General features: G+C 39.4%; 1 protein-coding gene across 3 annotated transcripts in view; it reads left to right on the forward strand.

The window, feature by feature from the left end:
• mib2 (mind bomb 2) overlaps positions 1-16,958 on the forward strand; it is a 223,286-nt gene that overhangs the window by 79,420 nt on the left and 126,908 nt on the right. For all 3 annotated transcript variants that reach the window (XM_067155808.2, XM_067155799.2, XM_067155789.2), the window contains exons 9-11: positions 8,135-8,303; positions 10,756-10,889; positions 10,966-11,114. In XM_067155808.2, coding sequence (XP_067011909.2) covers positions 8,135-8,303; positions 10,756-10,889; positions 10,966-11,114 — 452 coding nt within the window. The remainder of the gene's footprint in view (positions 1-8,134; positions 8,304-10,755; positions 10,890-10,965; positions 11,115-16,958) is intronic.

Here is a 16,958-nt window from a genome sequence, read left to right on the forward strand (position 1 = left end):
TTGTAATTAATCAGTAAGGTAGTAAATATTTATTAAATACAGAAGAATCCCTTTTTAATGTTCCTGCTTTTAATGAAATCCTATTTTTGACAAACAATTTCTGAAGTCCTGGTAAAACAGCTATAAACACATCATCATTTTACAGTTCCAGTTTCCCGGGTACTATTGGCGAGCCTCTTCCGTACTGTCTTATTGAGATATGTTCTGTTGTTAATGACGTCCTCCAATGTCCTTCCCCAATCTGCAATGTCCATCTTTATGATGTCCCACCATCCGTTTCCCTGCCACATGTCTCTCCAAGTTAACGTATGTTGTCCTTGTTGGCTCCATCATCATTACATGCCCAAACCACCTCAGTCTGGACATGCTGACCCAATCTAACAATGATGTCTCATTCTCAGCTTCCTTCCTAACCACATCATTCCTTAACTTGTCCAGTTTGGTTTTTTGAATTGTGGTCTAAGGAACTTCATCTCGGATGCGTGCAACCTTGATAAGTCTTTCTTAGTAAAGGTGCAGGTTTCAGTACCATAGGTTAAGATTGGTGTGAAGTACTGATTGAACATCACCAGTTTTGATTTTGTTGGTACTTTGGGATCCCAGAGGAATGTTCATATTTGCTGGTAAAAGTGAGAGCTCTTCTGCACTCTATTTGCCACACTGCTGAGGTATGTAAAGCTTTCCACACTTTCTAGTGGATGGTTTCCTAGCATGATGTTATGTAAATCTACTTTTAATGAATAACACTTTTTTTTTAAACTCTGCTTTTGAGGAACAAGTTTTACATGGATTGAAAACATGTCAGTTCTTGTAACGGAAATTTGCGATTGGTATACAGAATGTAACAGTTTATACTATTCGATATATATTGACCCTGGCTCTCTACTTCTAAAGGTATCAGCGATCGATGTCTCAATTGCCTCGGTGGTATGACGGCACCCTCTGTTGCTTGGGCGATGCTGGGGTCTGAGGCATTGCCATCTGCGAGTAGGATTTGTGCATTAAGAGTCTGCTCGTATCTGTACTAATGAAAGAATAATGCTGTACGTGCATACACAAAGCTGATGGCTCCTACCTGGCCTTGCCAAAATGTTTGAGAAAACTTGTATTCATGCAACTGATGTATATATAACACCGGGGAACAGAGTTTTTGTTGACTTAGATCTGATACTTATTTTTTATTAATTTTTGAGTGGAGAATCCAAATATGACCCCAGGTTTTAATGATACTGTTTACCCTCCAAAATAATTTGAATTTATACATAGAACAGAAAGTAAAAGAATATAGTTCAATTCAAACAGCAAAATGACACAAAGGATATATTATTACTTCTATATATAAAATCTTACCCAATTCAATCCATTTCTGGCAAAAATTTGCTATTATAGCTTTTCCTGGTCAGCGAGTATATGTTGTTCTCATCTACCCTGATAGTGTGCTTCCATGACCTTCAGATCTTGGTGGAAACGTTCACCTTGTTCATCACTGGTGGCACCTTGATGCTCGTGTTGCATTCAAGCATTTTGTACGAGTCCAAGAGTTTCTAGATGATTTCAATGTAATTCTGTACTCTGTATTTCCCAGAAAGTTGATGACAATGCCCTTGAATGATAACCAAGCATTTCTTTTCAGTTCTGTTATAGTCCCATTGAAATGTATATCTCTGATCAGCTGTCGAATCTGTGGACCCTTTAATTTTTCATATGACAGGTCAGAAAATCTGCTAAGGAGATACACAAAACAGTCTCCTTCAGTTTTCAAAGCTTTCACGTGCTGTTTCATGAGCCCCAATTTCAAGTGCAAAGGCGGAAATGTAAAAAAATTTCTATCAACAAGTGACTCATGTAGAATCTTTGGATCGCATGGTTTGAGGGCAGATCGGGAGGCCAATTACTTTCCACTCAATGCTTTTCACATGATCTGCTGTCCCACATACAGAGATAACAGGGATATTTGGTGTATCCATGCTGCTGTCCAAGAAGTACACCTAACATTTTAAGATCAATACCTGAGTGATACAGGAAAACTGATTGGAGATTCAAAATCAGGATGTCTGTTTCAGAAAAAAATCACCATAAAAATTGAAGTCAACAGAAAATAAGTTTAAAATTGTTCCCCAGTGTAACTTGCCTAACACTATATCTACTGAAGTGTATTACATTACAGTAATAAATACAATGAGAAGATGAATTCCACCTAATCAATACTCTTTTTATTAAATTAAAACTACAGGACCAGTTTCGACCTTTCTAGGTCATCTTCAGCTGCTCACACGATCACATATAACATATCGTGCAATCATAAAACATTACGAGATCTTGTGAAAATTTAGATTTTATAATTCCACCTTTACAATACTGTAATTTTCTTTATTACAAAGACTACATTAAATTACACGAGATCTAACAAACAATGTCATACGACGATAACATGTCAAATTATTCTCATGATTGCGGGCAATCGTCAAATTGGAAACTTGGTACCCTGTCTTTTTATGTTGAATATGTTGCGCTGATCTTCGGGAGCTGGCAATTTACTTCAATCGAGTTCTTCGGCTTCTGCACGATTTTGGATCTTCATATTTGTTGGATTGTGTTGTGACTTCGCGCCTGATAGTGTATGCAAGCTGGCTCACTTAACTGTTCACCGCTTCTCGTAAACATTTTGAGACAGTGCCGAACTTTGCATGTGCTATGCTGCTGTTCAGAAGATTGCGCCTTGCTTCTTTTAAGTGACTTACCTTCTACTTCTTCTGGATTTTACAGTGCCTATCCCTGTTGTTTTATATTGCCTCTTCAACTGTTTTTGTGGGGACTCGTTCTTTAATTTATTTCTTACCAATGCATTGTTTTTGCGCTTTTATTTGGCTGATGATGACCCAGATTGGGGTCGAAACTGGTACCGCTTCCGCTTATAATTAAATAGGAATGTAACATTACATTTCTTATTTATTTGTATTGAATAGGTTGAACTACCTTATTTATTATTTCAATTTAATTGTAACAATTGAGTCGTATGCGTGAACAGACGTCTATGTTACATTCCCTATATATTTGGAAAAACGGCAATAAGATTATTGTTGACCGCGGGACATGACTACACGAAAGAATGTAACATAAACTTTTGTTTCATAAACCCACAGGTTAGAAGTGCACACGCTCACTCATTCGCACATAATGGATGTCATACAGAGGAGAATAGGATCACTACTATCGTCTGATTGCATGGCTATGGTGTCGATGAGAAACTAAATAAACTCGGTAATATAAGACTGAACACACCAGAATGATCTCCCTACTAGAATGTGTTCATTACATTGCATTCCGTTCATCACATTGTCGAACACTCGCGTGGGAAACGATGTAACATAGACTTTTGTTCCATTATTCTTCAAGTGCATTTCTCTTCACAATTTCCAGAATACTATAGCCATCTGTTGAGATATGCTCAAACTACCTGCAAATACAGATCCAGGACACATCATAGATGTTTGTTCCGTGAATATCTCAGATACCACAAAAATGTAACATAGACATTTGTTTGCGCATACGACTCAATTATCTGTGAAAGATAAAAGTGAAAGGCGAGTAATTTTGTTTTAGTAATTGGGAATGCCTATTAGTCGTGTGGAATGAATATGTATATATGTACTAAGTCCTGTTGTTGATTTGACGTTGTGTGTAGCTTGGGAGCACGTTGTGCACTGCTCCGTGTTCGTCTTGGGCTAATGTTAGTTGCTGTGAGGGGAGAGGGGCAGGGGGAATAGCTGTTGAGGGGGTAGGGGTGGAGCTGGGCATTTCTTTAAGTGGTTCTTTGATGCGTGTCAGCTTTTGTTTGTTGACTCTTTTGAGCTAAGCGTTTTTTAAGGAATGAATGGCTGTGTTAAAGATGATGTTTATTTTATCTGTAATTTAATTTAGATTAGAATTAAGGTTGGCATATCGATCTAAACATTCCATAAGACTAACAAATTGTGATCAATGCACATACTCTATCTATGTTACCATGGAAGTTTTACAAAACTAGCACCTAATTTCAGAAAAACTCATACCCATGAACAATCCAAACTTTTATGAATGTGTTTTTATGTACGTTATTCATGAAAAGACAGTGTATACCAAGTTTCCAATTCGACGATTGCCCCCAATCATGAGAATAATTTGACATGTTATCGTATGACATTCTTTGTTAGATCTAGTAATGTTTTATGATTGCATGATATGCTATATGTGATTATGTGACCAGCTGAAGATAACCTAGAAAGATCAAAACCAGTCCTGTAGTTTTAATTTTTTTAAATAAGTATTGATTAGGTGTATTTGTGTATAATATCAATACGGAAATGAAACTTACAGATTACGTTATATTACAGTGTCGTTGGCTGCCGGCAAACATAAAATAAATGTCTTAATACAGGTAAAAGAGTTGTGTAGTCTGTTGATGCATATTTTCTAAACAGAGCACTTGAGCTGACACTGCCGATGAAGTACGATCATAGCCGACCCTGCTTGCAAACGGTGCTTATGACATCGCCCTGCTGAGTGGTTACACTCCTCGATCAGTCTTCCCATTCTTAATTACTACATTGTTACTTCATTTAATATATTGCATTTTTTAGATGAACCTAGTTTTAAGGATCCTTCTGAGATTTGTTAAAAAGGGGTTCGGCTATGCATAAACTATACAGTTTCATGTAACTGTGAATATATTTAATGTGAGGTAATATCTGGAGACAGTTGTCTGCAGTGTATACCTTTGTAATGACTAGTTTCATTTTTTTCAAATTCTGCACATTCTCTCTGTAATAATTGTCATTTCTCTAGTAATATAAGAAGACATCAATTTTATCCATTTAAATAACATCGGAATATATCAATAAAACACTTAAAAAATTTTCATCCGCATAACATATATATACAACCTTAGTTATGAACATTATTACAACCTGTTCATTGTTAAATATGTGAAATACTGTCTGTGAAAGGACCATTTTGAAACATAAACATTTTGCTACATTTTTTAATATGGAAAGGAATTTTAAATATCAAAAATTACTACTTGCTAATTAAACAAACATGTATACAGTCCAGAAATAGTGTTAACTCGTCAGCTGACAACTGGTCACTTTGGTTACAAAACCACGTTTTATTTTATGTACTCTGTGTATGTCTGGTAGGTCAGTGTTTTTAATTAATTTCTTCATCCTCCTCCTTTCCTCTTATCCTGCTCCTGCTGGGTCGGAGCGTTTGTGGCACTTCTCCACATTCCTCTCTCCTTTCACTATCCTTTCCATCATTTTTTTCCTAGTCCAAGTTTCTTCTTCTTTTTTCACTCCACCTTGTTCTAGGTCTTCCTCTCACACTCCTTTCCTCATACTTCATCATCTGTTTTGGTATTATTTCCTCCTCCAGCTCTTTAAGCTTCTTAGTTCACTCCTATCAATTCTCTCATTGATGTTTTCCATTCTGACCGTCTTTCTTATCATACTGCTTAGGTATTTCATCTCACTGGCTTGAATTCTACTCTCCTTCCTACTTGTCATTGTCCAGGTCTCGGTCAATGTGAGTGCATAATACACTGTGTACATTATCTCTTTACACTTCCTTACTCCAGACAATTGCTTTTGCTGGCAGGACCTAGTGTTTACAGTGCACAATGTCTTCTGGCATGGGCTAGAGCAATTTTGTTACTTTCATTGATCTGTCTCCGTCTTATCCTCGGCTTTCACAATGTGAAAGTGACTGAGGTATGAGTGATGCTAGTAATGCCATTCCGTATGCAGCCAGTCCCTGCTAAGAATGGTGTGAAAATGTTGCTAATAGGGTCGGTTGGTGCATGCATTTCAGTGGGCTTGGCAGGCTGATATGTAATAGCAACTTCTTGGTGAGGAAAGCAATGGTAAACTACCTCACTCCTCATTTCCCTAGTATGACTCTTCAGTGACACTTAGACCATCTATGACAGCTAATGGCAGAGCTGTTGAGCATCCAACCACCCTTAGGGCTGAAGACTGAACATACATACATTCCAGATAAGGTTTCTTACACTCTGGTAGAATGCATTGCCCTTGCTAATCTCCATGTCCAGCCTTGTATTCTGCATTAATTCACTCCCTGGTTATTTGAAACTGTCAACAATTTCAAGACTTTGACCACCAATTTTCACAATGTTTTTTCCTTGTCTTCCTCCTTTTGGTATCACCATGGCCTTGCTTTCTCTGCACTGATTTTCATACCATACCTTCCAATTTTCTCGTTCGGTGCATCAAGTCATTCTTGTACTTCTTTACAGTTTGTTCTCCAGACCACAGTATTGTCTGCAGATAGTAATAACTTCATCTCCCTGTTCCTTTGTCTCCTTTACAATTTCGTCCATAACCATTAAAAACAAAAGAGGCAGCAGCACTCTCCACTGCCTTAGTCCACTTTCATTTCTAAACCATTCTGTCTTTCCAAACGGAGTTATTAATTTCTTATACATATAATGTATATTTTACTTACGAGGGGAACCCGCCAAGTTGAACAACGCAATTTCCCAGAAACTTCGCTCAATGAAAGAGGGTGATATCATCTGATGGCCAGGCAGGCATCAATTTTTGAAAATGAGACAAAGTCACTTTAGTGCATTGGCACTGCTGGTGGCTCCAAGTAGCCTACGCAGTGGCCTCCACGGTATGCACTAGCTATGCGCCTTGGTAGGTGTGCTATTTGCCAACTGATGAGCCCAACTTAGCACACTGGGGTGAAACGCTGGCAACCAGGAATGAGTTAGCTGGAAAATTTATAATGTCCAATAACGGACGATCTATATTGGTATTATCAGTGAAAGAGGGGTCGAATTAAGCGAACACGTTTCGACTTATCCGTAGACACTCGACCATTTCCAAGAATATTTTCCAATGTGCTTTATGTGCATTTTAGCATGTAACAAGTTCAACTGACGCGTTGGCACAGCGGCTTCACACTTTGTGCCTTTTGTGTTATTTTTGTTTCATTTATCTACTAATGTCCATTGTCAATTACCACACAAATGTTTCTTATCAAGTTAGTGGATACAAGGGCATTATGTTGATTGTAAAATTACAACTGTATGTGCAATGCTAAAAAGAGAAAGATGTTCCACCTATTCAATACATTAATATTGTTGTACAAATTAATGTAGCAACATGTTTAATATGTTATGGGACCAGTTTCGACATGTGTGTGTTATCTTTCGGGAGTTACAATGTTCTGTAAGTTTATTGTTATATAAATGCTTCAGGGAGATACGATGCATTCCCTTGGATGATACCGATCGTAGAAACATTCGAAACATAAATTTCGCACACCATGAGCATCACGCAGAGGCAGGTTTGCCACAGTTATGTTTCTGGGTGGGAATATCACTTGGGAAGGAAATGTCGTTAATATTACTGAAGATTTTATGTGTTGGCAATAAGTTTGTGACAAACCATAGGTAACGGATCATTTTTCAAAAAGCAGTTTCAATTAAGCTGTTTCATTCATTTATTGATGTTTTAAAATTCATTTACCAGACGGAACATGGACGAATAAGGACAACAATATTTTAAAATACATTGAATAAAACCATTCGTATAGTAATCGTCAATGAACAAAAGTAAATAAATGAAACAAAACAACCCCAGTTCATTGGGATTTGAACACAAGTGTGAAGCCGCTGTGCCACCGTGTCGGTTGAACTTGCTACGCACTAATAGGCATGTAAAGCACATTAGAAACTTCGACTGCCATTTTCTCCAAAACTGTAAAGTGTCTGGGAATAAGCCGAAACGTGTTCGCTTATTCTTCACTGAGTGAAGTTCCTGGGAAATCTGGGTGTTACACTTGGCGAGTTCCCCTCGTTAGTCAGCTTTCTTACCTAAGTATAGACGATAGCTTCATATAGACTACTACTCCATGTGCAAAGGCTTTGAGAGTAATCAGTTTAATATGAAGATTCTTTACAGCTGAGAGATTGATGGGAGCATGACTTAACTTTCAGACTTCTTATAAATTATAGAATCTACTGGGCTGGGCTCAGAGCTACTAGGATATGTAAACTCTCTTTATTTGAAGTGTCAGAATGTGTCTGATGGAGCTGGAAGCTAGAAGTTAATCTGATCTTATATTTCAGGCACTTGGCAAACTGGGAAAGGTAATCAAGATTTATTCTGATGGGGACCTGAGAGTTAGTATCGAAGGGCAGACGTGGACTTTCAATCCTCTTTGTGTCCAACTGGTTCCTGGGTCGGCCACAGAAATCAATAACACGATGCACGCAAACCAGCGAGAAGAACACACCAGTAAGTATTTCTGTTGTGTGTAGGGAAATCTTAAATTGCAGATCTGTGTAGGAATAGACAATTGCAGAAAGGAGAGACGGTAACCAACTTAGGAACACAAAAAGAATAAAAACACTATATCTTCATATTCTTCAGCTTGTATTCAGGAGATAGTGGGGTTCAAACCCACTGTCGGCAGCCCTAAAAATGGTTTTCCATGGTTTCCCATTTTCACACCAGGCAAATGCTGAAGCTGTACATTAAGGCCACGGTCACTTCCTTCCCACTCCTAGCCTTTTCCTATCCCTTTGTTGCCTACCTCTAGGCTGAAACATTACAAGAAGTAGCTGAAGTTGTAGGTCTCCAGATATCTTTAAAAAAACAGAATTAATGATGTCTGACCACCATAATTCCACTGTGTTTCTCTGTACCAGATGTGGAAAATCAAACACATTCAGTTTAGCTATCTTGAAGACAACATTTCCTAACATTTCCTTTAATGCATCAGAGAAAGAAGTTCTGAATATTAGGCTGAATACATGGAAGCAGCTGGTAAACCATGTTATCAGTCCAGATCGATCTCGTGGCCGGCCAAATACTGTCACTACACCACAGTAGCGTGTCCTCATGCCTTATATGCTGCTGCAAACTTGGCCCTCACTCACCAGATCCTCAGCCTACGTCATCATTCTGGGCATGAATATCGTCTGAGGTCAAATGCAGAGCCGTAGTCTAAATGTGAAAAGCTTTCGCTTGTAACGAGGAAACGGTCTATGGAAGCTAAATAAATGAATGAGTTAATGTTTTACGGATGTCTTTCTCAAATGCCTAACACCAAAATATCTCAAATTCTTGGAAATGTAACACTCCATGAGCAAATGTACTGAAGGAGGATCTGGCCAATGGCTCTGAGACGAGAAGTAACTACAGAACGTGGTCCGAAGAGCGAAAATGTTCTCTCTCAAGGTGGAGTATTGGGAATCCAGAAAGGCTGACTAGTGTTAACCGTGGTCCTAAGAGGTCAAAACAATATGCTTTTAAAAATAATTTTAAAAAAAGTAATTCTGCCCCTTATCTGGAAGCTCCAGGTTCAATTTCGGGCCAGGTCAGATATTTTTACTTTGGTCTGAGGGCTGGTTCGAAATCAACTTGTCCTACGTGAGGATAATTGAGGAGATATCTGACAGTGCGATGGCAGCCCTGGTCTTGAAAGGATGATGGCCGAGAGGATTCATCGCGCTGACCACACGTCGCCTCGTAATATGGAGGCCTTCAGGCTAACCAGCGGTCACTTTGTAGGCTAAGGCCTATTGAGGCTCTAGCTCCGTGGGGGGCGGGCATCTAAGCTACCGTCTGCAGTCATTTTAATTTGATTCTATTGAGTCAGTTTCAACAGTAGGTAGCACTGTTAAAACTGGCTGATCTATGGCTGAGTTTTAATTAATTTTGGCAGGTAAACACACAACGTGTCCCAAGCGAGGAGTCACGTGGCTCTGAGCTTGCATTCAGGGGATGACACGTTCGAATCCCACCGTTGGCAGCTCTCAAGACCCAGGGTTTTTCATTTTTACACCAGTCAAATGGTGCGGATGTACCTTAACTGAGGCCATGGTCGCTACCTTCCCAGTCGTAGCCCTTATCCATCCTTGCATTGCCATAAACACTTGATGTATTAATGCATCGTTAAACTAGTAGCAAAAAATAAATCACCATAGTTCTTTTACATGCCAACTTCGTACAACATGGAGTGTCGTCGACTCAGAAATCCAACTACCTCTGTCGGGTTTGAATCTGCAATCCGGAGGCTGACGCTCACCACTGATCTGCAGTGGGAGCAATCTTTGATTTGTATGCATACTATACTTTGTTCTGTCCAGCTCCGTAGCTAAATGGTTAGCATGCTGGCCATAGGTCACAGGGGTCCCAGGTTTGATTCCCTGCAGGGACTGGAATATTAACCATCATTGGTTAATTTCACTGGCACAGGGGCTGGATGTTCGTGTCGTCTTCATCATCATTTCATCCTCATAACAATGGGCAGGTCGCCTACGGGTGTCAAATCAAAAGACCTGCACCTGGCGAGCCGAACCTGTCCTTGGACACTCCCGACACTAAAAGCCATACACCATACAGGATTCATATCTTAGATGTGAAGCTTCCACGGTGTGTAGAATTATTTAGTTCTTTTTCTGGGTTGAACCGTGTTGTTGTTTTCTGTACATTCCGTACAGTTTGCCGACGTTTCTAATATATTGCAGTATTCTTTGTCAAGACAACTGAAATGACCCTACACAATCCAAGGTAATCGGTCTCCCAGCCAGCAATCGCACTACGCCTTGACTTTGGCAAACTGTACGGAAAACAACAAGTTTCAGCCCAGAAAAGCCATACGCCATTTCATTTTCAGTTTGTTCTATTTCACTTATAATAATATTGTCCACTTTTTTACCATAATATGTGTTATTTTTCTCAGATCCTATTGCCTCCCTTCTGTCCAACTTGAGTATCGACGAGAGGGAGAGCACCAGTATGGATAACATTGTCCGAGAAGCAGCTCAGGGCCACATAGAAATAGTTCGAGACTTCATCACCACTTTCCCAGATAAGGTGTTTGAATACTCTGAAACTTGTGGACTAGAGACTTAACAGTGCTTTATGGTAGTAACCTTGGGTTCTCGTACAGGTGGACTGCAGGAGCGGGGGCAAGACGTGTCTCCAAGTGGCCTGCCACCAAGGTCACACGGAACTGGTTCGCCTACTGTTAGCTGCCAATGCTTCTCTCGAAGTTTCGGATGATGAGGGTGATACAGCGTTACATTATTCTGCATTTGGGTAAGTTGTGTACACTGCCTGGTATGGTATATCCTAAAAAAAATAAAAATACATATGAATTAAGTCCCATACAGACATTGATTGTCTGGCCTTTATGGATGATGTGGCTATTTTTGCCGACATCAGTTTAGGGACATAGTTCAACTGGCTAGAAGAAATTGCTACGAGGATAGGACTGCAGGTCTTTCACAAGATGTAGTTCATGATGGAAATCGTCGATGGACCAGAGTGGATGATCATGCTAACTGTAGGAAAATTGGAAGGATCACAAAGTCCAGATATCTGGCTGAAGTATTCCTACAGAATAGACTAGAACAGGAAGCCGACAGTATCGAGATCTGGAAATTAGAGCAGGCGCATAAGCTGACACTTAAGTAAGCTTACACACTACAGCATGGTTGTTAAATCAGAACAGTTATATGCTTCAGAAACTCTGACTATCAATAGAGAGCAAAAAGTCAGCCAGCTATTTATAAGAGAACACAAAATATTATGAAAGATTTAGCCTACAAATGAGTTGACTTGCTGGTGTGATTGAAATTCAGTGAGGAATTATACAGCAAGACAGAACCAATAACATTGTCAATAAAAAGAAAAGATTGCTGTTTGACAGGCGCATCTTCCAAATGACTGATGGCTGACTAAGAGGATACCTATGGAATTTTCTTAAGGCCAAAGGCAACAAAACTGAGATGGTTCCAAGAATGTGAGGAAGATCCGAGACAGATCGACGTCCCAGGAAAGAAAATCAATAACAGGGATGAATGAAATTGATGGTTAAAGCTTTCCAGGGTTTAGAGTAAAACTAGAGCCCAGAAGACTGAGGGAGCCTCTGATGTTGTTGAGTCATCAGTCCATGGGCTGGTTTGATGCAGCTCTCCACGGCACCCTATCCTGTGCTAACCTTTTCATTTCTACATAACTTCTGCATCCTACATCTTCTCTAATGTGCATGTCATATTCATACCTTGGTCTATCCCTACCGTTCTTACCGCCTACACTTCCCTCAAAAAACCAACTGTGCAAATCTTGGGTGTCTTAAGATGTGTCCCATCATTCTATCTCTTCTTGTGGTCAAATTTAGCCAAATCGATCTCCTCTCACCAATTCAATTCAGTATCTCTTCACATGTGTTTCGATCTCTCCATCTCACCTTCAGCATTCTTCTGTGGTCCAGTTATCGTCCATGTTTCACTTCCATACAATGCCACGCTCCACACAGAAGTCTTCAAAAACCTCTTTCTAATTCCTATATCAGTGTTTGAAGTGAGCAAATTTCTTCTCTTACAAAAGATCTTTGCTTATGCTAGTCAGCATTTTATGTCCTCCTTACTTCTGCCATCGTTAGTTATTTTACTACCCAAGTAACAATAGTCGACTACTTTCTTGAAGACTTCATTTCCTAATGTAATATTTCTTCATCACCTGCCTTCGTACGACTGCATTCCATTACTTTTGTTTTGGACTTACTTATTTTCATCTTGTACTCCTTACACAGGACTCTGTACATATCATTCAGCACTTTCTCTAGATCTTCTGAATTCTCAGATAAAATAACAATATCATCAGCAGATCTCAGTATTTTGATTTTCTCTCCTTCGATTGTGATTCCCTTCCCAAATTCCTCTTTGATTTCCTTTATTGCCTGTTTTTTATAAACATTAAAAACAAGGGGGGACCAACTGCAGCCTTGCCTCACTCCTTTCTGGATTGCTGTTGCTTTTTCAGAGCTCTCGATTCTTACCACTGCAGACTGATTTTTATATTGTAGATAATTCTTGGTACCTGATTCTGATCGCCTTCAGAATCTCTAATAGCTTGGTCAGATCAACATTATCAAATGCCTTTTTCAAGATCTATGAACGCCATGTATGTGGGCTTGTCTTTCTTAATTCGGTCCTCTAAGATCAGACATAAAGTCAGGATTGCTTCACGTGTTCCTACATTTCTTCTGAAGCCAAATAGATCTTCTCCCAACACAGTTTCAAGTTGTCTTTCCATTCTTCTATAAGTAATACATGTTAAAATTTTGCAGGCGTGAGATACTAAACTAATGGTGCAGTAGTTTTCACACTTGTCAGCACCGGCTTTCTTGGGAATAGGTATAACAACATTCTGCCAAAAATCGGATGGCCCTTCTCCCGTCTCATACATTTAACACACTAAATGGAATAACTTCATCATGCTGGTTTCTCCTAAGGCAGTCAGTAATTCAGAGGGAATGTCATCAATTCCAGGTGCCTTGATCCTGCTTAGGTCTCTCAAAGCTCTGTCAAATTCTGACCTCATAATTGGTTCTTCCATTTCATCAGCATCAACAGTCTCTTCTCGTTCCAGAAACCATATCATCTGCGTCTTTACCTTGATACAACTGGGAGGTATGTTCCTGCCATCTTTCTGCCTTGTCTTCCTTTCTTAGAAGTGGTTTTCCATCTGAGGTGTTAACATTCATACACCTAGTTTTTCTTTCTGCAAAAGTAAGTTTCCTTCATTTTCCTGGATGCAACATCTACCTTTCCTGGGACCATACAACCTTCAATATTCTTGCACTTCTCCTTCAGCCATTCTTCCTTAGCTCTTCTGGACTTCCTATCCACTTCATTCTTTAATCGCCTGTATTCCTTTCTGCCCTCTTCATTTTTTAAATTTTTTCTTTTTGCATTCTTGTACTTTTGTTATTCATCATTTAGGTCTGGTATCTCCTGAGTTATCCATTGATTCTTAAATGATCTTTCCTTTTTCCTAACACTTCTTCAGCAGCTTTACTGATGTCATTCTTCACGACTGTCCCTTCTTCCTCTATTCTGTTTCCTTCAACCTTTCATTTAGGCCTTGTGGAACATGTTCCTTGAAACAGCCCCTCACACTCTTTTCTTCCAATTTGTTTTGATCCCATCTCCTTGCATTCCTTCCTTTCTCCAATTTCTTCAGCTTCAAATGACATTTCATGACCAACAAGTTGTGGTCAGAATCCACATCTGCTCCTGGGAAAGTTTTGCAATCCAGCATCTAGTTTCTGAATCTCTGCCTAATCATGATGAAGTCTATTTGATACCTCCCAGTGTCCCCAGGTTCTTCCACGTATATAGCCGTCGCTTGTGGTGTATGAACTAAGTATTAGCAAGGACTAAATTATGATCGGTGCTGAATTCAACCAGCTGACTTCCTCTTTCATTCCTTTGTCCCAATCCAAATTCTCCTACTGTATTACCTTCTCTTCCTTGGCCTACCTCTACTTTCCAGTCTCCCATCACAATTAGTTTCTCATCACCTTTTACATATTGTATTAAATCTTCTATCTCTTCATATATTCTTTCGATTTCTTCATAATCTGCTGAGGTAGTAGACATATAGACCTGCACTATTGTGGTGGGCATTGGTGTGGTGTCTGTCTTGACAACAATAATCCTTTCTGTATGTTGGTTGTAGTAGCTTACCCGCTACCCTATTTTCTTATTCATCATTAAACCAACTCCTGCATTTCCCGTGTTTGATTTTGAGTTGATAATTCGGTAGTCGCCTGACCAAAAATCCTGCACTTTCTGCCAACGTACTTCACTTATACAAACTACATCTAACTTTAGTCTTTACATCTCCCTTTTCAGATTCTCCAAACTACCAAACTTCTAACATTCCACGCTCCGACTCTTAGAATATCAGTATCCATCTTCCTGATGATCGCCCCCTCTCGTGTAGTCCCCACCCGGAGATCCGAACGAATGGGGGACTGTTTTACCTCTGGAAGAAGCCATCATCAGTACATCATTCATACAGAGAGAGCTGCATGTCCTCGGGAGTTAGTTTCGGCTGTAGTTTCCCATTGCTTTCAGCCATGTAGCAGTATCAACACAGCTAAGGCATGTTGAGTATTATTACAAGGCCGTATCAGTCAATCATATAGACTGCCGCCCTTGCAGGTTCTGAAAAACTGCTACCCCCTTTTCGATGAACCATTCATTAATCTTGTCTCTCGACAGATACCCATCCGATATGGTTGCACCAGCCGCTCGGCTATTTGCTTCATCGGGACATGCAAGCCTCCCCACCGTGGCAAGGTCACATGGTTTGCAGGGGAGCTCTTCTGATAGAAGAGCAAAAGAAGGCACTGATTGAAGTACTTCACAGGCATTGGCAGGATATCAAACCTGGCAGTCTCAAGGAGAATTAACTCAAGTTTAAAAGAAGAAAACACATGGATGGTATTAAAGACAGAATGTAGGTAATAAAGATAACAAGTAAATCTGAGTGTGATATGGCAAAAAAAGAGAGCCTTAAATTATGCGTGACACTGTGTTTTAGTGCGGCGTTTAATGCTGTGCCCAGTCAGCTGTGGGAATGGAGGAGGGCGTTGATACAAAACTGTTAAAATGGACTAATATAAATATTTTTTAAAATGAAGTTTAGATTTAATCAACTATTTTGCGTGTTGTTTTAAAGATCTTCCTTTTTCTGCTTTTAAGCCATGCCAACCTAACCTGTGTTATGTGAAATTTTAACTTATTACATGGTCCCCTACTTGAAGTCTAAAAGTAGGGGTAACAGAGAGGGTTTTATAGGCAAATAAATCATCATAATCGTCCTCCTTTCCCCTTACCCACTCCTGCCGGGTCGGGGCATTTATAGCACTTCTCCACCTTCGTCTCTTCTTCCACCATTCCTCTTCCACCACTTTGTCCCAGCCCAGGTTTCTTCTTCTTCTTGCACCCCTTTATTGAATTGATCCACCTTGTTCTAGGTCTCCCTCTCACTCTCTTTCCCTCGGACTTCATCTCCATCATCTGTTTTGGTAATATTTTCTCCTCCATCCTCTGTACATGTCCAAATTCTCTTAATTTATTCCTATCAATTTTCTCATTTTTGGTTTTCAATTCTGACTTTCTTTCTAAAATCTTTGTTTCTCATTCCGACTTACCCTGTCTTTTCTGTCGTTCTTCTTTGGTATTTCATTTCGCTGACTTGAATTCTACTTTCCTCCCTACTTGTCATTTTGCAGGTCTCAATACGGGTGCATAATACATTTTGTACATTATCTCTTTACACTTTCTTCCTCCAGACAAGGTTTCTTACAGTCTGGTAGAATGCAGTGCCCTGTTGCACCCTCTTGCTAATCTCCATGTCCAGCCTTCTATTCTGCATTAATTCACTCTCTGGGTATTTGAAACTGTCAACAATTTCAAGGCTTTGACCACCATTTTTCACAACGCTGCTTCTCTCCTCTTCATATCACCATGGTATTGCTTTTCTCTGGTGGTTTATTTTTAATTTACACGTTAGTAATAAGTGTATTTTGTACATTCAGTGCTCTCAGCTTCTGCTTTGAATGCTAGTGCTCTACTATGTACTGTGAGCCATCTGGTGATTAATGAATGTACCACTTACACTTCTATTACTAACAGCTAAATTCAAACTTTTATTATTGGAGAAGTCTTCCTCGTGAACAATGGAGATTTTCTTCTGAAGACGCAGAGTAAAGTTCTCTGTGAAATGTAAAGAATTTCACCTTATTTTCCTGACACGGCGTAAGACCAAAAAGCCCATATGTTGTCTGTAATTATGGGCTGTAAAAGCATCAATGGTAACATTAATTTTAACTTCTAGGTTCTTCAGTCTTAATGAAGGTAAGTTCCAAAATTCAAGATTTCAAGGATTTAAATAGAAATAAATGTTTATAAATTTCTAAATATATTTGAGTTTTGGTACAATCTGATGTTCTTCCAAGAATGAAACATGTGATTCTATTTTGATTAAGTAGTTTCTTTTTCAGGTATCACATGTTTTCTTTTCCAGTCAGTTTATAAATGAATTTATTCAGAATTAGTTTCAGCAGGCTACTCAAAATAACTA

This window comes from Anabrus simplex, chromosome 1 (assembly GCF_040414725.1).
Source record: "Anabrus simplex isolate iqAnaSimp1 chromosome 1, ASM4041472v1, whole genome shotgun sequence".
Classification (NCBI taxonomy): Eukaryota; Metazoa; Arthropoda; class Insecta; order Orthoptera; family Tettigoniidae; genus Anabrus; species Anabrus simplex.